The 20,898-nt window shown below is 52.7% G+C and overlaps 7 protein-coding genes across 7 annotated transcripts; 4 read left to right on the plus strand and 3 right to left on the minus strand.

Annotated features, from left to right (window-relative positions):
- Window positions 1-262: 262 nt before the first annotated feature.
- Window positions 263-4,416, plus strand: AtWU_08667 (ABC transporter ATP-binding protein; the record flags this gene model as incomplete). Its single annotated transcript, XM_035503775.1, has 2 exons — window positions 263-322; window positions 397-4,416. 2 exons carry the CDS (start codon window positions 263-265, stop codon window positions 4,414-4,416), a joined length of 4,080 nt encoding a protein of 1,359 aa, XP_035359668.1.
- Window positions 4,417-6,042: 1,626 nt separating this feature from the next.
- Window positions 6,043-9,643, plus strand: AtWU_08668 (putative Rho GTPase activator Rga; the record flags this gene model as incomplete). The annotated part of the gene is made up of 6 exons (XM_035503776.1): window positions 6,043-6,117; window positions 6,186-6,216; window positions 6,292-6,834; window positions 6,900-8,933; window positions 8,996-9,091; window positions 9,144-9,643. The coding sequence occupies 6 exons, from the start codon at window positions 6,043-6,045 to the stop codon at window positions 9,641-9,643; spliced, it is 3,279 nt and encodes a 1,092-aa protein (XP_035359669.1).
- A 1,029-nt stretch (window positions 9,644-10,672) lies between these two features.
- AtWU_08669 (DASH complex subunit ASK1) lies at window positions 10,673-12,096 on the minus strand (the record flags this gene model as incomplete). The annotated part of the gene is made up of 4 exons (XM_035503777.1): window positions 10,673-10,809; window positions 10,901-11,798; window positions 11,860-11,966; window positions 12,024-12,096. 4 exons carry the CDS (start codon window positions 12,094-12,096, stop codon window positions 10,673-10,675), a joined length of 1,215 nt encoding a protein of 404 aa, XP_035359670.1.
- Window positions 12,097-12,430: 334 nt separating this feature from the next.
- Window positions 12,431-13,639, plus strand: AtWU_08670 (uncharacterized protein; the record flags this gene model as incomplete). Its single annotated transcript, XM_035503778.1, has 3 exons — window positions 12,431-12,452; window positions 12,503-12,595; window positions 12,693-13,639. The coding sequence occupies 3 exons, from the start codon at window positions 12,431-12,433 to the stop codon at window positions 13,637-13,639; spliced, it is 1,062 nt and encodes a 353-aa protein (XP_035359671.1).
- A 593-nt stretch (window positions 13,640-14,232) lies between these two features.
- kat1 (putative 3-ketoacyl-CoA ketothiolase (Kat1)) lies at window positions 14,233-15,659 on the plus strand (the record flags this gene model as incomplete). Its single annotated transcript, XM_035503779.1, has 4 exons — window positions 14,233-14,303; window positions 14,355-14,535; window positions 14,598-15,174; window positions 15,232-15,659. 4 exons carry the CDS (start codon window positions 14,233-14,235, stop codon window positions 15,657-15,659), a joined length of 1,257 nt encoding a protein of 418 aa, XP_035359672.1.
- A 123-nt stretch (window positions 15,660-15,782) lies between these two features.
- On the minus strand, window positions 15,783-16,832 carry AtWU_08672 (putative zinc metalloproteinase; the record flags this gene model as incomplete). Its single annotated transcript, XM_035503780.1, has 1 exon — window positions 15,783-16,832. The coding sequence occupies one exon, from the start codon at window positions 16,830-16,832 to the stop codon at window positions 15,783-15,785; it is 1,050 nt and encodes a 349-aa protein (XP_035359673.1).
- A 575-nt stretch (window positions 16,833-17,407) lies between these two features.
- On the minus strand, window positions 17,408-18,390 carry AtWU_08673 (putative mannosylphosphate transferase (Mnn4); the record flags this gene model as incomplete). Its single annotated transcript, XM_035503781.1, has 3 exons — window positions 17,408-17,483; window positions 17,533-17,960; window positions 18,025-18,390. The coding sequence occupies 3 exons, from the start codon at window positions 18,388-18,390 to the stop codon at window positions 17,408-17,410; spliced, it is 870 nt and encodes a 289-aa protein (XP_035359674.1).
- Between the last annotated feature and the right edge of the window lie 2,508 nt (window positions 18,391-20,898).

Genomic DNA, 20,898 nt, shown 5'->3' on the forward strand with positions numbered 1-20,898 from the left:
TTTTGGGGGGCGTCTGTCTGAGTGTATCGGTTCACTCTTGCCTCATTGCCGGTCGATCGTTTTGAGGGCATTCCGACTCATCCCTCTCCAATTGAGGGACTCTGGAGCACCAGCGCCCTGGCTTCCCGTGCGCCTCTTTCGTTGACACATTGCAACTGAAGTTTGAAGTCGCGATAGGGCCTGTCATATAACCGGATTTATACTTTTCTGTTCGAACCTTGCCCTGCCGCCCCCCCGAGACTGCGTACACTTATAAGCTACAATGGCAGACCCAGACCCAGTGTCTGAAGGGCGGGCAGACTCCAATGGTGTCTATGGCTTGGTATGTTATGTTCAATTCGCTCATTCGAGGGATGGGCAGCATGTACTGACTTGGGTGAACCTCTTCGCATTTAGATGCGATCTCTCCATGGACTAATCCCAACCAAAGCACACCTGAAGCAGTTCTTCGCCTACGTACACCTTCTTTTTTCTTTGGATTACACGATATTCGACGTATTCCTTATTGTATGCGGCGTGATCTTTGGGATAGCTGGAGGAATCCCCTTTCCTCTGCTCGGAATTGTATTTGGTAATCTGATCAACAACCTCAATTCGACTACTTGTTCCACCTCGGACAACGCTTCGTCAAGTTTATCGTCCAGTGTACGCACCGAAGTTCTTTATGTGATTTACATCACCATAGCGAACTTCTTCATCATCTATATCTACACGTCATGTTGGTGCTTGGTGAGCGAACGTCTGGCGCGCCGTTATCGCAGGCGATACTTTGAAAGTATCATTAGGCAGGACATGAACTTCATCGAGTCACTTCCTTCGGGCGATGTGATCTCCCGGTTGGTCAGTGACATTGAGACAGTGCAGATGGGGACCTCGGAGAAGGTGGGCCTGGTGATCTCCACTATTTCATACTTCGTGACCGCCTATATCGTGGCTTTTATCAAGGCGCCAAAGATTGCGGGCATGCTGGTATCAGTGGTGCCTTGCTTTCTTCTCATGTCGCTGGTTGGAGGTCACTTCATTAAAAAATATGCGAGCCGGATCACAGCCAATATCAATGCCGCTACGTCGATTGCCTCGTCCAGTCTATCGCATCTGACACTGGTTCATGCCTTCAATGCCAACGACCGCTTGGAGCAGCGATTTGCCACTTATCTCTCCAGGTCATCAATGGATGCCCTCAAAAAGGCAGGTACGCATGCTACGCAACTTGGGTTTTTGTACTTTGTTGCATATTCAGCCAACGCCTTGGCTTTCTGGGAAGGTTCCCAGATGATCTCGAACTCCGTTGCCCACGACAACTCAGGTATATCTGTGGGTGCTGTATACACAGTCATTTTCGTTCTCATCGATGCTTCCTTTATTCTGAGTCAGGTCGCCCCCTTCATCCATGTTTTTGCGTCAGCAGCCGGTGCCTCGGAGCGACTTCTAGCCGTGATAAATCGTCGTTCTGCCATTGATGGGACCGCAGACGACGGTGATAAGATGACTGCCTTCGGAAAGGAGAACATTGAGTTTAAAGATGTTCATTTTTCATACCCGGCTCGACCAGACGTTCCAGTACTCCGGGGAATGAGTTTTGTCATCCCCCCTAGGAAGCATACCGCCATTGTTGGACCCTCTGGTGGTGGAAAGTCAACCGTGGTTTCTCTCCTAGAACGATTCTATGACCCTGCATCAGGCGATGTGACCATTGGAGGGAAGAGTTTCCGAGATCTCAATGTTCGACACTTGCGAGGCAATATCGGTTTTGTTCAACAAGAACCGGCTTTGTTGGATCGAACAATCCTGGAAAATATCGCGTACGGCCTGGTGGCTTCATCCGCAGAGAAGCATCAACGGCTCGCCCCGTTCATTCTCGATGAAAGTCTTTCGGAACTTGCTGTAAAGATCAGGGAAGGCATGTCCGAGAACGATGCTCTTACCGGCTTCGACGGTTGTGTTGCCAAGATTGTAGAACTCGTCAGGGAGGCTGCCGCCAGCGCTAATGCGTTAAACTTCATCGATGCTTTGCCTCACGGGTTCGCAACCCATGTTGGAACAGCAGGAAATCAGCTTAGTGGAGGCCAGAAGCAGCGAATTGCTCTTGCTCGTGCTCTCGTGCGAGAACCGTGCTTACTCATTCTCGACGAGGCTACGGCTGCCTTGGATTCCACCAGCGAACAACTTATCCAGGCTGCACTGGCCAAAGTATCTGAAACAGTAACCACAGTCTCGATCGCACATCGACTAGCTACTGCCAAAAATGCACACAAGATTGTTGTCGTACAGACTGGACGTGTCGCAGAGGAAGGATCCCACGCGGAGCTCGTGGCGCAGGGCGGCGTGTACGCAGAAATGGTACGGCTGCAAAACCTGGGTAAATTGAGCGTTGAAGATTTAAGGAGCCCTCACGATATGATCACCACGAACAGTATTCACGAGAGTGTGCAGCCGACAGACGAAAAGGAAGCCTTGGTAGGCATTGGGGGTTCAGACATCACTGAAGACACGGTGTGCGGTGAGGTACCTCCTGGTTCCACAGATGGTGATGGGAGCAAAGGAAAGAAGAGGAAGCGTTCGGGCTGGTTCACCATCAAGTACACGTTCTCTCTGGTGCGGGCCAACCTGCCGTTGATTTGCCTCGGGCTCTGTATGTCCGTCATCATTGGAGGTAGCTACTCGGCCGAGGCGATTGTGTTTGGCCACACCGTTGGCAGTCTAAGCCCATGCAGATCTTCTGATGCCATCAGTGATAGTGGCAACCTTTATGGGTTGCTCTTTTTCATCCTTGCCCTGGTCGAGCTTACGGCAAATGTGGTGGGCGGCTGCGCCTTTGGCTGGGCAGCGGATAAGATTCTGTATCGGCTCCGGGTGCTGTCGCTACGATCGCTGCTTAGCCAGACCATACAATGGCATGGTATGGAGGACCGGACTCCAGGAACTTTGATCACTTATATCACCGGGGATGCTGCTTCTTTGAGTGGCATTACCGGATCGACTATCGGTCTCCTCCTTGCTACAGCCGTCAACCTGGTAGCCGGGTTGGTGATATCGTTTGCTATCGCGTGGAAAATCACTATTGTCTTGTTTCCGACCATACCAGTCCTACTTATAGCGGGCATGATGAAGCTCCGCGTTCAAGCCAAGTTCACTGAGCGGCATCAGAAGGCATTTGCCAAGGCCACGGCCATCACAGTCGAGGCCGTCGATAACATTCGTGCTGTTGCAGCATTCTCCCTTGAGAAGCAATCTCAGGAAGTGTTCGTCCGAGCCCTGCGCCGCCCATACCGGGACACCATGAAAGCTATTGCACATGGCAATGCCTGGTTGGCATTGGCGTTTAGCATCAGCAACTTGGTGTATGCCCTCGCGTATTGGTGGGGATCGAAGCAGGTGGCATCGGGGCTCTACTCCCAAACTCAGTTCTTCATTGTCCTGCCTTGCCTGCTATTCAGTACGCAGTCTTGTGGTCAAATGTTTGCTCTGGCACCGGATATCTCCAAGGCCCGTCTGGCGTCGTCTAACATTGTTGATCTGCTCACTACCCGCTCCGCGGAGGAGGAGCTGGCTCCGGGTTCCACGCAGAGCATGCAGCCCTCAAGCAGTTTGCTTGAGGAGAAAGCCGCAGCACAGGATGTGGAGGCCGCAGAGAAGCCCCGTCGGGGTGTACGTCAGACGAATGGCAACGGTATCGGCGCCCAGCTTCGTGGGGTGCATTTCACGTATCCCAATCGGCCTGAACGTCCAATTCTAAAAGGACTTAGCCTGGACATCAAGCCCGGTCAGTTCTGTGCGCTGGTCGGACCTAGCGGATCGGGCAAATCGACGACCTTTGCCATGCTGGAGCGATTCTACCGTCCTGCAGCCGGGTCGGTGATCATCGACGGAGTAGACGTGACTCGGCAGCTAGGCACTGAGTTCCGGGATGATATCGCCTTGGTGCCTCAGGAGAATGTTCTGTTCGAAGGAACGGTCGCATTCAATATTGGTCTGGGTGCTTGCCCCGGCCATGAACCGACCCAAGAAGAGATCGAAGCGGCGTGTCGCATGGCGCACATCCACGACGTGATTATGGCCCTGCCGGACGGGTACCAGACGATGTGCAGCCACGACGGCAAGCAATTTTCAGGCGGGCAGCGCCAGCGCCTGTCAATTGCACGCGCGCTGGTGCGCAAGCCACGGCTGCTGCTGCTGGACGAGTCGACGAGCGCACTGGATGTGGAGTCGGAGAAGAAGATCCAAGAAGCCCTGACGACGCTAGCGGGCCGCACGACGATTGTCGCGATCGCGCATCGACTGAACACGATCCACCGAGCGGATCAGATCTATCTGATTGAGGAGGGCCGCTGTGCGGAACAAGGAACCCATCAGGAGCTGATCCAGCGCAGTGAGACGTATCGAACGAGTGTGATCCACCAGTCGCTGGAGACCTAATGAAGATGGGCAACTGAAACACGGCACCGCTGTACCAAAAAGCACACGGAAAGAACCAAAAGCACCCCTTCATAATTTAGAATGATGGTGCTGGGTCATCTATGACAAGCCTTCCGTCTTTTTTGAGGGTGGGACTTGACTGCATCTTGCGATATGGGATTCTCCTCTCTCCACGCGACTCACATAGTAGCATCTGATGAAAGCATTGATTGATTTGGGATACTGGCGCAATCTCACCCGGGTACTGGCATTAGAGTTCGTATTGTGTTTGAAGGGCGTTTTTTTTTGGAAATGATTGGATAGTGTACATAGAAGCTTTAATTTACTGGACGTATAAGTATCTGCTGGCTTTTGTATAGAACTTCCGAGTCGGTGGCTGCCTGAGGCGTTGAGAACTGACGGGTACCGTATCAGCCATACCATCAATACTATAGATACCGGCGGAAACACAGCCCAGATTCTGCCAGATTGGGAAGGTGGCCAGTATCGTATTCGGAAAGCCTCGTATCGCGGGTGTCTCATCCAAGGAGGCCATAACTAATGAAAACGAGTGGATTCACTTGGAATGAATGGGGGGGTGATTCACTTTCCCTCCAAAAAGTGTTATTGTTCCAGACAATAGAGCTCTGACCACAATCATCCTCGCTAATATCATGGCGGGAGAAGGAAGTAAGAATAGGATAGGATGATGGGGTTCCGCGCGGCGAGTCTATCTGAAACAACGCTCCCCGTTTGGTGTGTTTCATTTCGGCCTCAAACTCTCTTTCGTCTCGATCTCTCACTCAACCTCTTTTACTCTACTTCCACCCTCCTCTTCCTCCCCCTGCTCGATTATCTGCCCCGTTGACTGGCTCTCATTCTTCCTTCCTCTTGTTTCCGTTATTTCTTTTCCTTTTGGTCTGACGTGGTGCGTGGTGGTTGTAGTAGGTTATTGTTGCTTTCCGTCCGCGGCCAGGTAGTTGGTTAGTGATAGTCCTTCCTCCCTCCCTCCCCCCCGTCTTTTTGCCCCTGGTCGGCATTGCTGCTGGTCTGGTCCGGCGGCCTATTTCGCGCTGCTCATCAACCAAATTCCCAGCAGCTGCTACTATTATTTGCTCTCCCTGTCTTTTCCCACTTCCACCCCCCCCCTCTCTCCCCTCCCCCCTTCCCCCTCCTCCACCATGTTGACCCTGGTCGATCTGCGACTAACCCTGTTATTAATCTAATTACTCTACTCACTAGACTCGTTCGTCATTCTATCATTCTCTTGCTCTCTGTTGGTGGTGGGAGTTAATTGCATTTTCCATTCTGCGCGCGGACTCGTGTCCTCCCTCCCGCATATCCCCCCCGGCACTACAGCCCTTGTACACACCCCCCGTCCTGACAAGCCCCCCGTTTCGCATTTCCCTCGCTGTATGATATTCTAGCGATATTTCTACTCGTCGAACAAGACCGGCATTCACGCCTTCACTTTGAATTCGTCGCATGCGTAACGGAACATCGAGAACTCCTGAACGACTTGGAAGAAAACACTCTGACCTTAGCATCGCGGGCGCATCCCCGGATTCACGTTATCGTTGACCTCCTCGATCGACTCGCCGTGCCTAGCTTGTTTGTCTCGGTCGCTACTAGAGCGAGGAGTACAGGATGGAGTCCCCCGCGTACCCAGAATCGCCGATGGACCAGGATGATATCCCGTATCCTTGCAAGGGTTGTGGAGAGGTATGCAGGAGGCTCTGACTGGAGTAACAATGTTTATCGCATGCTAACCTAGCTTTCTTCGCGAACAGATTCTAGAAGAGGGCAAAGCTTTCGAACTTGGTAGGTTTGCATTGAGTCCTCTTGACCCCTGTTTTGACAAGTGGCTGACCGCTCCTTTCTTGACTCCCCGTGTAGCGGGCAATCGATGGCACATTGAATGTTTTTGCTGCAGCACCTGCGGTACCCTTCTCGATTCCGACGCACACCTGCTACTCTTGGGGGATGGTTCGTTGATCTGCAGCAACTGCACGTACAGCTGCAGTTCGTGTGGGAACAAGATCGAAGATCTCGCCATCTTGACCGGCGAGCAGGCTTTCTGCGCACAATGCTTTCGATGCCGGAACTGCAAAAGGAAGATCGAAAACCTGCGCTATGCTCGAACCTCGCAGGGTATATTTTGTATGGACTGCCATGAATCCCTCATGCAGCGTCGAAGAAAGAGGAATCGGAATGTAGCACCGTCGAGGAAGCAGACGCCGGCGAACATGAAGCTAGACAAATCACTCCCTTCCTTGCCCTCGGAGGACCCCGAACCGATGCCTCGTGGCTCCGACGAGGCAGCTGCCGATGCGTATTCAGATGCAAACCCCGATACCACGTTGCGAGGAGCTGCGCCTGCGCTGGACGCAGGAAGGGGCAGAAGCGCTTCTGCTACCGGTGCGGCTGCAGATAATCAAGGTAGGATACTCTGTGGTTTGTGAAAATTGTGGTGTCTGAGGGACTAACTCGTAAAAATTCTATAGACAACCTAATTCTCCCTTCGAGCACCTACCGAAGCAATCGACACTCAGTCATACCTCAACCGGAGGCAGATGGCGGTGGTGAATTCTTGATCCCTGTTGCGTTCGACCCCTCCGAAGAACAGCGGTCTGCGCGCGGACAGTTACCTGCCACAACGTACGGAAAATCGCCTCATGGGTCGGAAAGCTCATCTCCGCATATTGCGTACCAGGAAAAGGGCCGGGACCGCGGTGATCTTGACGCGGCACGTTGGCGTCAGGATGACCTCGCCAACGGCACAAACACCGCCAGATCGGCTTCCGCTCGCAGTTCCAGGTCTGACCTGGGTCGTAAAGAGACCAGCACTTTCTCCACTCCCAGCCCCGAAAGCACTAAATCGGCAACCGTCCAAAGAGAGGGTTTGGCCCCAGAGCTTCAGAGAACTGCCAGTGACAATACCACCACACTTCCGACTCGGCCTTCGCATGAGCTGCGTCGCTTGCATGAGACGACAGGATCGGTAGACTCTGCCCAGTCGTTCTTGTCCTCCACGAGCGTGCAGCATCCAAAACGGGCCGATTCCCTGGAGAGCAGGCTGCATCAGCCATCGAGGAAAGAGCCCGGAACGTCTCCTCGCCCGTCCTCTGTTACCCCCAGCGACCAGTGGAGCGAGCGATCCACTGACAGGACCGGTGTGAGCAGGAGTACACCTCGGACTGGCGACTCCACGTGGACCCCACGCAGTGAATTGAACGATCCGGCTAAGCCCCCCGCGCGTCCCAACTCTATCAGCACTCTTCAACAGGTAGAATCCTACCGCCAAACCGACGGTGCGGGTTCTCCCTCGTTGCTGCGGTACAGCGGCGGCGGTGACTTCACCATGGACGAAGATATGGCCCGTATCATGGGCTCGGACGATGGCAACAATGCACAGACGAGTGAGTCTTTCCTACGACGCGTTTCGAACTCTGTTCGCCATGGCCGCAGCTACAGCGATAAAGGTTCTCGCCTATCAAGGGACGCCAAATGGCCGAAGTCGCCTATTAACGGATCTGCAGCGATACCCGACCTGGCGAGCCCGTCTGTGATTTCTCCTGAGAATGCAGGACCCGAGGAAGTGACATGGCTGCGTAATGAGCTGCGCAAGGAACGGCAACGCGTGTCCGATCGGGAACAGAAGATCGCCGAGATGGAGGCGATGCTGAATGCAAGTGCCGATGTCAAGCAGGTTAACACTGAACTTCACGAGAAGCGCTCTACGATGGTGGTCTTGGATGCACAGAAGGAGATTGCCATGCGTGAACTCACCGTGCTGACCGAGCACCTTGAGGCTGAGAAACGTGGCAACGGTGGCTCCCTCGATCTTGGGAAGCTGACCAACCATGTCCTGCGGGAATTTGTGGAATCGATACAGAAGCTGAAGGATACCTTTACGCCACAGATCGAAGAACTGGTGCAGAAACGTAACGATGCTGCGGAGGAATTGGCCAACCTGAACCGTATGAAGGACAAGAGCTTCCAGGAATTCGAGCAGTTGTCCTCCAAGAACGCTCAACTGGCAGAGCTGAACAACCAGCTGGTGCATCAGATCCAAGAGCTCTATAAGGCCAACCCGACGGACGGTCGTGGGGCTAACGGTCTTGGTATCTACTCTCATGGCAAGGAGAAGTCCCTCTCCGCTATTGATGCTCTCAAGGCGGCCAACAGTGATCTGGTTCCTACAGTAGCAACGACAAACATCTCAGAAGAGGCTGAACCAGCTACAATCGTTCCCGGACCTCAAGTGGTTAGCATCAGAAAGGGACAGCCTCGCAAGTTCAACTGGAAAAAGGGCGGTCAAAACGTCGCCAAGGGTGTCACCAAGGGTCTCAAGGGTGCCTTCATGTCGAGCGAAGCGACACCCGCTGAGGGTAACCCGGGTCTGCCACGCTCCCAGACGCAGGATCCAAGTCGCCCCGGATTTGGCTTCTTCGGCAACCAGCGGAGCAAACAAACAGGACTACGGATGCCGCAAACTGACAGTGTCCCTGCTCTGGCTGAAACCCCTGCTCCTGGTGGTAAGTATCTCGCTACTTTTGTTCCACTTGCATACAAGCAGATAACTAATATAGATCAGCAGGCCTCTTCGGTACAGATCTGGAACAACGCATGGAGCAGGAGAAGAGCATCATCCCTGCCATCATTACTCGCTGTATTCAGGAGGTCGAACTACGAGGTATGTGGTGTCAGTTACGGACGTGCGCTAGAAATGCTAACTGTCCACCTAGGTATGGATATGGAAGGTATCTACCGGAAGTCTGGCGCCAGCTCTGCAATTCAGACTATTCGGGAAGGCTTCGAGCGCTCTCCACAGGATTACGATATTTCCGATCCTGACCTCGATATTCATGCTGTGACCTCTGCATTGAAGCAGTACTTCCGCAAGCTGCCCATGCCGCTCATCACCTTTGACGTCTATGAGAAGATCATCGATTCGGGCGAGATCACTTCTCAGCCCGCCCGGGTCGAACATCTACAGAAGAATCTGCGCGAGCTGCCGCGCGTTCACCAGGATGTGCTCGAGTTCCTCGTGTTCCACTTGAAGCGCGTGGTCGAGCGCGAGAAGGAGAACCTGATGACCAGCCAGAACATCGCCGTGGTGTTTGCGCCAACCATCATGCGGCCCGAGAGTCTCGCACGTGAAATGACTGATGTGCAGAAGAAGAATGAGGTCTTGAAATTCTTGGTTGAGAACTGTCAGGAAATCTTCATGGGTTTGCAGGGTTAGAACGCTATCAGTTTCGTTTTTGATTGAACCATCGGCCTGGTCTGGAGGGGCGCGAGGATGCAAACGGTACATTTCCCATTTTCTTTTGCTTCTCGAATCGTTCTTCCCACTTTTGGCTATTGGAGTGACATGCACCCCATTCCCATTTTCCTTTCTTCATTAGAATACCCCGAACCCTGTCAGTACGACAGTTGTACATATATCACGGCGGCACGGATGTCTTGGTCTTTTGATTCTCCCTCCCCCCCTTCATTCACCCATCCTCTTTCAATACATCATGCCTCATCAAACCTTCAAAAGCCCTGCCACCATCATTCTCGAATGATATATCTGATCAGCGCCTTGCCTCCCCGTCGATACCCTTATGTGTCTCAGTTTTCATTTTCCTTCCCAAATCCTCTTCCCCCCCTCTCTTTGAATTTACCCCATGTAATCTGTCTCATTTCCTCTCTCTCTCCGCTTGCTTGCTTGATTTATCCCGCAGGTTCGAAGCTAGTTCTTAGTCCATGGTGATGTGATATTGCTCTCTCTCCTGATGCAGTCGATCTGTCTCTCGTATCCTGCTGTACGCTGTGCGGGGACCACAGTCTGGTATGTATATGCCTGACCAGGGTCTTCCTTCAGTGTCTCTCTTTACCATTCCCCCCTCGGTTTATATCCATTCTCATAAACTCATTTGCCTTTGGATTGTGGTATGTTTGTTAGGCGATTCCTGAAGTTATCGATGAGATCGAGAGTGAGCGTTGGCGTCTTGTCGTTAGGGACGTGAGTGTGTGATTAGTTAGCTGATTTGTTGCTGTTGCTGCTTGATTGATAGATAGATCGAGTTATGGAGTTGTAGTAGTATTTGATTGATTGTGCTTTAGTTGCTTGTCTACTAGTTGTATATAAGTTGTTGTAGGAGTTGCAGTCGTTTACCGCGTGTGTATTTTGTAGGGTGTATGATGTCTAGCGTGTTTATATTACGGTGATTTAGATACAACATGTGAAGGAGGGAGAAATATTGTATTATATTTGAGTAGCGGCTATCTAGAATGTCTCATCTTCCAGTCGCTCCACTCGTTGGATGATACTCGGACTTTGTTCCATTGGCAGGTCGTCTGTTGTGTCGTTGGCTCCGGCGGTGAAGAGTAGGTCTTCCACGATGCGTTTCGATGCTTCCTTGGCTGTTGTAGCATACTCTGGTTAGCGTGTACTGCATGTATGAAAGGGCAAACCAAGTAAGATAGACAGGGGCAGGGGAGCAAGTAGACTAACCAGGCGTCTTCATCAACCGACTCTGCGGAATGTGAAACTGCATCGTCTTAGGCGGACTCGGACCCAAGTCTTCATCCCCGTCATCAAAGTCATCATCACTGTCCCAAGCCGATCGTCTCGCACCGCCGCCGCCACCGCCGCGCGCAGGAGTCAGCACGCTTATCCCGGGCTTCGGGGTAATCCGCAGCCGATTCGCACTAGGTCTTCTCTTGCGGCCCGTATTCGGCGTTTCCACGCCCTTCATAGGAGACGAGAAGATCTCCGCATGCAATTTCGGGGCTTCCGGCTCCGGACTGGAAATTGGAGAGTCATCGTACGCGTACTTCTTGCTATTGTTTGTTGTCTTTGGTGTAACGGTAAACTTGGACCGGGACTCGTATCCGTATCCCTTTCCGAGAGGGGTGGCTTGTACGCGGTAGGTTTTGTCGGCCATCTGGTGCATGATTGGGTCTTCGGCGGGAGGGATGAATGGTGAGGAGGACATCGGGGTATGAGATTGGTTGTGGGAGTAGTCGTCGGTGTAGTGATGGGTTCTGGCGGAGGAGTATTTGGCTGGGGTGGTGGGGAGGTAGGGGTCGTTTTCGTCGTCATCATCGTCGCGGAAGCGGGTATCTGGGGTTGGGTGCGCGATGGATGAGGTGTCGTCGTCATGGGCAGCGTAGCGGTTGTCGTGGCCGGCGACACGAGGGGTGCTGTGGGAGGAGAGGCTGAGGGAAGTGAGCTCGATGTCGTCGGCTCGGTGGAGTTGGCTGTCGTCTTCGCCGGCTGTTTCGGTAACGGTTTGGTCTTCTTCGGCCGTCAGGTTGGTCGGTTCTTGGACGGTGGTTTCTCCTTCGGGTTTCTCCTCGTAACCCGAGAGGGAGACATTGGCGCTGGCTTCGAAAAATTGTTTCCAGAACTGGTAGGAAGTTAGAGTGCCTGCAGGGGTCGTTGTTGGGGAACATGGGTAGGTGATGTACCTTTGCGCCATCCCAGACGTCGCGGGAGCTTTCTGCGTATTGCTCGACCAGAGGGAGAATGTTGGTTGTGACGATGCGGTGGGCTTGGCTAAAGTTGTGGTCGATCTCTGGTGAGGACTAAAGTTAGAGATGTATGCAGGAGCTATAACAAGTGATGTTGTTACCTTGAAGGGTCAGGGTGATTGACTGCTCGAGCTTCTCGAGCTCCTCTGTAAGCGTGAGGGGGCGCTGCGCCATGGAGGATGGGCGAGACATCATAACTGTCTAGTGTGTAGCGAATTGAATGTCGTTATCGACTGCACAGGTGTGCAAAGGCAATGCGAAAGTTGAAGGTGTTGATGTTGATGTTGATGTTTTGATCGGGCGGAGGGGAAACGCGGGATGCCGGATCGGGTTGCAAGGTAGGGCAGCCGGATAAGGGCTGAGGCGGGTCACATGTGGCGGGCGGCGGGGAAAATGAACCCGGGTATCCGCCTGATCAAGCTGGAGGTGACGCCGACACTCACCTTACTACCGCTGCCTGCTGCTGTTCACCCAGATTTGTTTTGGACGCGACTGAGGGTGTTTCGCCATGCCTACGCCGGTTGCCAAAGGTATGCTTGCTTTAAAGGGTCATTTCATTGTTTTCTTAATGCTTAAACAGCCCTGCTTCTGTTGTATTACCCGGGCGGTGTGCTTATCAGGGAAATGATCATGATCTATGAGCTGCTCGAGCCCGGCTCGATCCGCATCGTCTGTGCGATGATTTCATTGTAGTTTCTTTCTTTTCACATGTGAAAGGGCTATTCTACGCAAGTGCTTTCAACTCGGAAGCGGTGGTACTGACCTTTCAGGCATTATAATCACCGTGTCGGCGCTTGTCGCTGCAGGTATCGCGGTTTACGAATCGCCCCAGTTCCGACAATGGGTCAATACCTCACGACGGAAGATCGCCCTGGCGCTCCACCATCTAGGCGATGAGATCCATCCACAAGACGCAGCCGCTCTAAGGCAGGATATCTCGATGACGGAAGAGGTGGGCGCTGCGGCTGAGGAGCGACGGCGGTTAGCGGTGGAAGAGCTTCAGCGGCGACGCAGCGTGCTTGAAGCCCGTCGCAAGACCAGCAACGGAGCCCCTGCGAGCAGCTTTGACGCTCTGGTGGATGATAGTGGCCGGCTTTTGGATAGTCCAGAGCCTCCGGTGAATGATTCTATGGCGAACTCGACGGCGGTGGAAGTGACGACGTCGCAGCCTGTCCAACGCGGCAAACAGACTGGAACGTCAACTCCTATGGCTGAAATTGATGGTTCAAACAACATCGGGAGTCGCCTACAGATTGCAATTCCGTCCCCTGGCTCTCATACCCCGTCGCTCGTTGAGTTCACACCTACGTCGGAAGCACCGGAAAGGCTTGCGACCTCGTTCCATTCCCAGTTTGGTGAGGACGAACACTTTGTAGGATCGGATAGCTACCATCGTCCCGACACACCTGCATCTAGCCACACCGAAGATTTTTCTCAGGTTATCTATGCCCATCCGGAGGATCATGCTGTCAATGGCACTGGGCGGGACCTGAGATCTCCATTTTCAGACCTATCCGACCTACACTCCGAGGGTCATCACGTTGAGCGCCCATCTACACCGTCTACTGCCGGTAGCTTCAGCCAAATCTATGAGTCTGCAGTGGATGGGTCTGAAGGCACGCTAAGCGACTTTGAGCGCTCCGGTGCAGCTACTCCGGCTAGCTGGTCCGAAATTGGCAGCGTTATTAGCAACGACGAGCAGCATCATCATTTGTAGGTATGGGATTGGTTGACTGATATTGAAGGAACTTTTGCTGGACGTATGATCATGGGTAGGCGATAGGGTGTTGAGTTTGCTTGGACTGGTTTTGCTTATTCGGGCGCAATGTGGCACTGGCCACCTGTACATATATTGCTTTTTGTTAGAAACACGGTAGCTTTTATCTATTGGGATTAAGATGTAACGGTGATCATCGTCGCCGAGGTTGGGGCACATCGGAGATACTTCCCACTCCTCATAAAATGGCCGAGAGGCAAAGTACTGTTAGTGCTGATCGGCCGTCCCAGAGGGGAAAGAACCTCGGCTGTTCGGCTGGATTGGAGAACCACCGCATTTGCTCCCTTCATTATATCATCCTCCTCTCCCCTCTTCTGCTCCGCTTTCTTCTTATCCTTCTTGATCTTTTAGCATTATCTCTCTTCTCACAGGTACGTATATACTCATCGACTTGTTGAACAGCCGCACCTTGCTCTGGAATACCAGTTTGCGCCTGACAGACTCATCTCCGCTTTCATGCTATCAGCTCCCCCCAAACCAATCCACCTTCCAGAAACTGACCCCTGAATCTTTCAACAGCTACACAGAACACCATGGCAGCAGATCGTCTAAACTCTATCCTCAGTCACCTGAAGCCATCGGGTAACAGCGGACTCGCCGCAATGTAAGCACCAGACCGTTTCCGGCAAACAAACACCACTAATCAGCACCTCAGTACCCAAAAGAACCCAGACGATGTGGTCATCACCCTCGCGCTGCGCACACCCCTCGCAAAGGCCGTCAAGGGTGGATTCAAGGACACAGAACTGGATTATATCCTCTATGCACTGTTGAAGGAAGTGCTCTCTAAATCTAAGATCGACCCCGCTCTGGTTGAGGACGTGTGTCTGGGAAATGTGAGCGCCAAATTAACCTCTCTATGGAAACCGGATTGCTAACTCTCATACTATTCATCCAGGTCGGCGACGGCAAAGCAGCCTACCTCGTCCGCGCAGCCTCCCTCGCAGCCGGCATCCCTCACACGGCCGGTGGATCCTCCGTGAACCGCTTCTGCTCGTCTGGTCTGAAGGCCGTACAGGACATCGCGAACCAAATCCAGCTCGGTGCCATTGATGTTGGTATCGCTGTTGGCGCGGAGCTGATGTCCGTTGGTGGCGACCGGTTGCCACGCCCATTCAACGAGGAGGTCCTTCGCAACCAGGAAGCGGCGGACTGCATGCAGCCTATGGGACAGACTTCGGAGAATGTTGGCGCAGACTTCAACATCACGCGCGAGCAGCAGGATAAGTATGCTGCGGAATCGTTCCGTCGGGCGGAAGAAGCTCAGAAGGCGGGCTGGTTCGATGATGAGATCGTCCCCATTACAACAAAGGTCAAGGATCCGAAGACTGGGGAGGTGAAGGAGGTTACGTTGACCAAGGATGAGGGTATTCGCTATGGTACGACGCCGGAGTCTCTGGGCAAGATCCGTCCTGCTTTCCCGCAGTTCGGTAACCGGAGCACGGGAGGTAACTCGAGTCAGGTTACGGATGGTGGTAAGTAATCTTTGTGATGATTGAGTTATGAGGATTATACTGATGATGTGTGTCCAGCCGCCGCTGTTCTTCTCATGCGCCGCTCCAAGGCTATTGAGCTGAACCAGCCCATCCTGGCCAAGTTCTGCGGTGCCACCGTCGCGGGAGTGCCGCCCCGGATCATGGGTATTGGTCCCACCGCAGCTATCCCTAAGCTGCTGTCCCAGTTCAACTTGAACAAGGATGACATCGACATCTACGAGATTAACGAGGCTTTTGCTTCGATGGCTGTCTACTGTCTCAACAATCTGGGTCTGGAGCACTCCAAGGTGAACCCGCGCGGTGGTGCCATCGCCCTCGGCCACCCGCTGGGCGCAACGGGCGCACGCCAGATTTGCACGATCCTCAGTGAGGCGCGACGGACGAAGAAGAAGGTCCTGGTGACAAGTATGTGCATTGGCACGGGCCAGGGTATGGCTGGTCTATTTGTGAACGAGCAGCTGTAGATGTCCTTAGTATGGTATCATATCATGTCATTTCATGTCATTAAATGCTGGTGTCGGAAAGAGGTATATACCAAGATGCAAATAAAAAAAAACTATACAAAGAACCACTTGAGCAACCACTAATCAAGACCTCCCCTCCCCTTCTCTCTCCCTCGCCCTCTTCATTCTCTCCTCCGCCGCCTTAGCCAAAACCTCCCTCCGACTCTCTCCCCTTCCACCTCCACTACCACTACCCCCACCAAGCACAAACTGCCCCCCAGTCCACCCCTTCTCATCAACCACCAACCCATGCTCCCTAACCCCCTCCCAATCTCCAGGATTATAGAAATCCTGCTCCCCAACGGTCCTCCCACTCTTCGTCCAATCCCCCCTCTCAACCTCCTTCTCAATCTGGCTCGTCAAATCCCAAAAATCGCGATCATGCTCACTAAACACACAATGCGCCAACTCATGACACAGCGTCTTCCGTATCGTGCGATAATCCCTATACCCATCATACGCATCCGTCCTCAACCTCAACTCAATCACCTCGCCCTTATTCCGATTCAACCCCAACGTCCTCGACTCGCTAGTCGTATGCTCAGCGGGATCCATCTCCGTCAACAGCGGTACAGAGAACTTATGCTTCTGCATCGCGGACTTAATCCCGGGGTCGTCGCGGAGGCGCTCAAGGAACGTCAATGATTTAGAAGGGTTCGGAAGATGCGGGAGCGGAACACATCGGTGGAAAGTGTAGGAGCCGCTGCCGTTGGCGCTGTTGGAGAGAGTGTGGATTTTGCTAACGTTAGAGGAAGTGCTGGAGGGAGTGGGTTTCGCGGCGTAGAGACGGTGCGCGCGATCGCGGGCTTCAGCGCGGGCTTTGAGTTCGGTGCCGTGCGTGTTGAGTGATTCGATGTCTCGTGGGGGTGTGCCCAGCAGGGTGAGTTTGAATTTTGGGGAGGTGAGGGGGAGGAGGTCCTGGAGGGGGGTTGGTGGGAATGGGTGTTTGAGCATTCCTGGGGAGGGGGAGATGAGGAGCTTTTGGTGGGTTGGAGGGATTTGTAATGTTGAGGAGATGAGCTCTGTTAGGTCTGTGAGGGTGCTGGTTGTTGGGAGGGTGAGGGGGTGGGAGGCGTTGCGGTGGTGGATTTGCAGGGTTAGGGTGTCCCCTGTTGGGGTTTCGGAGTCGGTCATGGTTGCTGGTGGATGTGTGAGGGTGGCACGTGAAATGAGGGGCTGTTTATGGGGGAGGAAGGTGAGTTATATACAGAGAGGAAGAAGTGGTGATGATCTTCGATGGAGTTCGATCTTGTTTTGTCAGCGATAAGGCGATAAGCGTGGCTTGCTGTATCACGTGGTGATAGGGTGATAAGAACTAGTCGATTAAGGTTAGTATGGTTTCACTTTTTTTACTGGTATGTAATGGTAGGGCCCCTGGTACTGGTGCCTCAGGTAGCGAGCAGATCGTCGCTGCTTAATTTCGGCTGGTCCGCGTCTGTTTGGCGTTGAGAGATGCTGTTTGGGATTGATCACCCCGCGGGTCATACTTTGTTACAATTGTACTACGCCTGATTTAGCTCATGCAGATTGTTGCAGAAAGATTGTATGACCACTAGATTGACTCTGCAGAACGCTGACTGTCCATAACACCGCCTGTACCCTGAACTCCGATCCATATATGATTACATACCAAGAATGACCATGACACCATCCGATGATGCACTTATGACAGTCGATAAAAAGAAAACAATGCAGCCAGATTGGCTGGCTCACTCATACTGCCGGTCATCCATTGCGGCCGGCACATCCAGCACCCACTCTTCGAGTTCTGGGTCCCACGTATGACTATCACATGTCAGCATGAGGCACCTCTCGGCTAAAGCGATTCACTCACTTGTGAAATTGCGTTTGAGTCAACGCTTTCTTTGTATACTCCTCTGTTAGCACCCCATCGTACCTGAAGGGCACTTTGGCTGGCACGCCCTCAAACGTCGATCTCCGCAGTGGGTATATATCGTGTGTCTGATATTTGTGCCCATTTTTGCACTCCCATTCTGTGGGCTTCTCGGCCGTCAGTCGACTCAGCCCTGTGATATCGATGTATAGCCCCGTGGTGATGTCGATCCAGCGCGCATCGATTATATTCAGTCCCATGCCGCGATCACGTTGACGCGCCCACGGGTTTATATCCAGGAGGTACCGGCGCTCGACGTCGGGGTCGGTAGTGGTATATTGTACAACAGTCTGGTTGAAGTGGTCGGCGAGATGGAATAATGTGGTATCCATGACTTGAGTGTCGATGTCCCAGTCCCAGGGCATGATCTGAAAAGAAAAAGGGTTAGACCGGCCGAAACTAACCATGTCTGGTGCATCAGGAATAGCCCACCTTGCCATTCCACCACCATCCCAGCAATGTTCCATGCGCAATCCATGTTTCCAGTCCATTATCCTCGAAGAAGTTCAGATATGCTCGGATCATATGTGTCAATGTGATGGATCGCTCCGCGTCCGGAACCGGCTCCCCCTGGAAAAACCGCGAGTCATAGTGACCCAGGGTATCGTCACGACCTGGCTCATGGAAATATTTGAACTCGTCTGACTTGTTCAGCCCGTACTTCTGCCACAGCGGGTCGGGGTCATTGCGGTTGACAAAACTGCCGTGATTGCTCTGCTCTGCGGGGCTGGGGCGTGCTGTGGCCACCGCTGACCAGATCGCGCAGGTGAGGACGGCCAGCAGGCCCCGAGGGTTCATGTCCGGCGGCAGATGTCAACGTTGTATGTTTGAAAAAGGGTTGTTGAATAGTTCGGGAGGTCTATCATGCCCCTGCTTGCATTCTGGACCAGGTAGGCGGTGGATGGGTGAGTATGAGCAGTGATCCGGTCGATGCGGGGGATCAGAATAGGGCTGCCAAGTCGTTGCTCGAATGCGTTATAGCCGCATACGTCGAACCATTCAAATCGCGTGGTGCATCGGACGAGAGAAAAGAAGGCCACCGGTGCTAATAATGAGAGCAGCCAAGTAAGTACCAGCCCGACTCGACACGCCAATCAGGCATGGACAAGACAGGGGGGGAAGATAGACTGAGGGGGGGAGATACAAGGGAAAGGGAAAGGAAGATCAGGAGAGAAAAGCACGGGGAACGGTTCTTGATAGTCCGACTAGACAGGCTTCGAGAACCACACGAGCCCGCAAATCAAACCGAAAGATCCGACGAATCCGTTCAGTTCAACACGACGGGAAAAAGCTTTGCACCTTTGGGGGACAGAGGGAAGTTTGGTTAAGGCCGAGGAAGAATAGAATCAAATACGACTCCGTACGAACGGGGTGACTTCAACCAGCCAAGCGGGGCGACATTTGGGAGATCCACTGAGGACCCTCATTAGATAGATTATTACATTGGCGCGTTGGGAATAGGCCTTGGACCCTTTCCGTGGATGACGCTCTGCAGGTCCGGATCGGCAAGGATAACAGCCATGACGACAGGGAGCTGGTTGGCTACTCTGAGAACGCCTGGCATGCCAATGCTCCATTCCCATGAGGACAAAGAGAGATACTTTGCGATACTTTGTAGGGAAAAGTGTCAGGATGGATGGTCTCCTCTCTTCGGAATCACGAGAGTAATAGTTCCTAGGCAACCATTAAAGAATCCACCGAAAGGAGACGGCGCTCCATAATTGATTGATTGATTTTGGCCGAATTCAGGGCAGAAAGAGAAAAAAGAATCGGGTCTCGCGTGCCATCTTTCCCGACGTGTCTTTGGCTCTGTTTTTTTCTCCCTCCCTCCCCACTTATCTATTTCCCAGGGATGTTACGGCTTACATACGGGAACGCCTTCCGTACGATCCGCTTACCGTATCACCAACCAGCATCAGCAAAGCAGCCAACTGATTCATATGATTCATAGGGCTACACGCACCTCTCGGTCTCCCTGCTCGTAATGTCCATTGTGTCTAGTCAGCACAGCACAGATGCAGGATGGCTTTGGCTAATTATCCGTGCCACGGTGACACCATCTTGAAAATCTCCCCATTGTGCTTTAGTGTCCGTGTCCCTCCTTTCCCTGCAAGCAGGGCAACTCGGAGGTCGGACGGCTGGTTCTCAGACGATGACCTGCAGTGTTGAAACCCCCCTAAAGCACAAGGGGGGCACTGTGTTGGCACGAATCATACATGGGATTCCGCTCCTACTATGAGGCCAAGACAGAAGGATGCTGAGGCCAAGAGACATATTAATAATGTCCAGCGAGATCGATACATCATGCACCTCGTAGGGCAGACAAATGCCCTACAAGTACGCCCTGCATTATCGACCAAACAACTACTGGATACACAACCATCGAGGCTTAGAATCCTTGCACTGACTCGAGTCAGGTCCTTCTATATACATGCTTACGAGCTTACCTACCTCCAACTTCTACCATCTATCCGCCCCCAGATTAAAATAATTAATCAAAGATGGAATGAGGACTAGACTCCGCTACCGGGTATATGTCAGAATCTTATCGCGCACCTGAAACAGTCGGGTTGCTTCCAGAGAGTTACAAAAGTCGATGGTCAGTGGTAAGTAGTACATAGTACCACCATCGTACAGCATCCATACACCCACCCCTAACTCCCAATACCGTAACGAACTGCCCCTTATTCGGAAGAACCAAGGTTGCTTTCCACCATCAGGTTAGGTTAACCCCCCTGGACTTTCTGACTAGTCCGTCCCCACAGAAATGCTACTTTAGTCTTGATGGCCGAACCCAAGCAGTGCCAATTCGCTCATTCTCTCCGACGCATCTGAGCGGAAGGGAACAGGACCCTGCCAATCTCGGAGCTATCAATTTCCTCCGTGCAGGTATTGGTTGTTGCCTATCTACAAGGGGAGAAAGAGGAGCGGAGTGTTCACCACTTCTAATTTGACCGACCTATCAGGTAGTCAACTAATTTGGTTGCTGAGACTCCGTTTAAAAGAAATATGCCAAGGACCATCTAATAGTTGGACAGGTCTGTCTGCCAAGGGGTGGGAGTAATTGGTGGCATCCGGTGATTCCGCTCGTACTCGTTTTGCATGGATTGTTTTGGGGGGGGATCAGACCTTCATGCCGGTCACTTGACTAGTCTGTTTTCGGCCATACCAAGCCTACTGCTATGTCACATGATAATACTCAGGGTCTTGGATTTCTTGGTTCGGTAATTTCATAAATTTTCCCGCTTACCAATGTTTTATGTTCATTGATTACTGCATAGCCGAACTATGTGCAAACCAGGCATA

This window comes from Aspergillus tubingensis, assembly GCF_013340325.1.
Source record: "Aspergillus tubingensis WU-2223L DNA, scaffold_9, whole genome shotgun sequence".
NCBI classification, from domain to species: domain Eukaryota; kingdom Fungi; phylum Ascomycota; class Eurotiomycetes; order Eurotiales; family Aspergillaceae; genus Aspergillus; species Aspergillus tubingensis.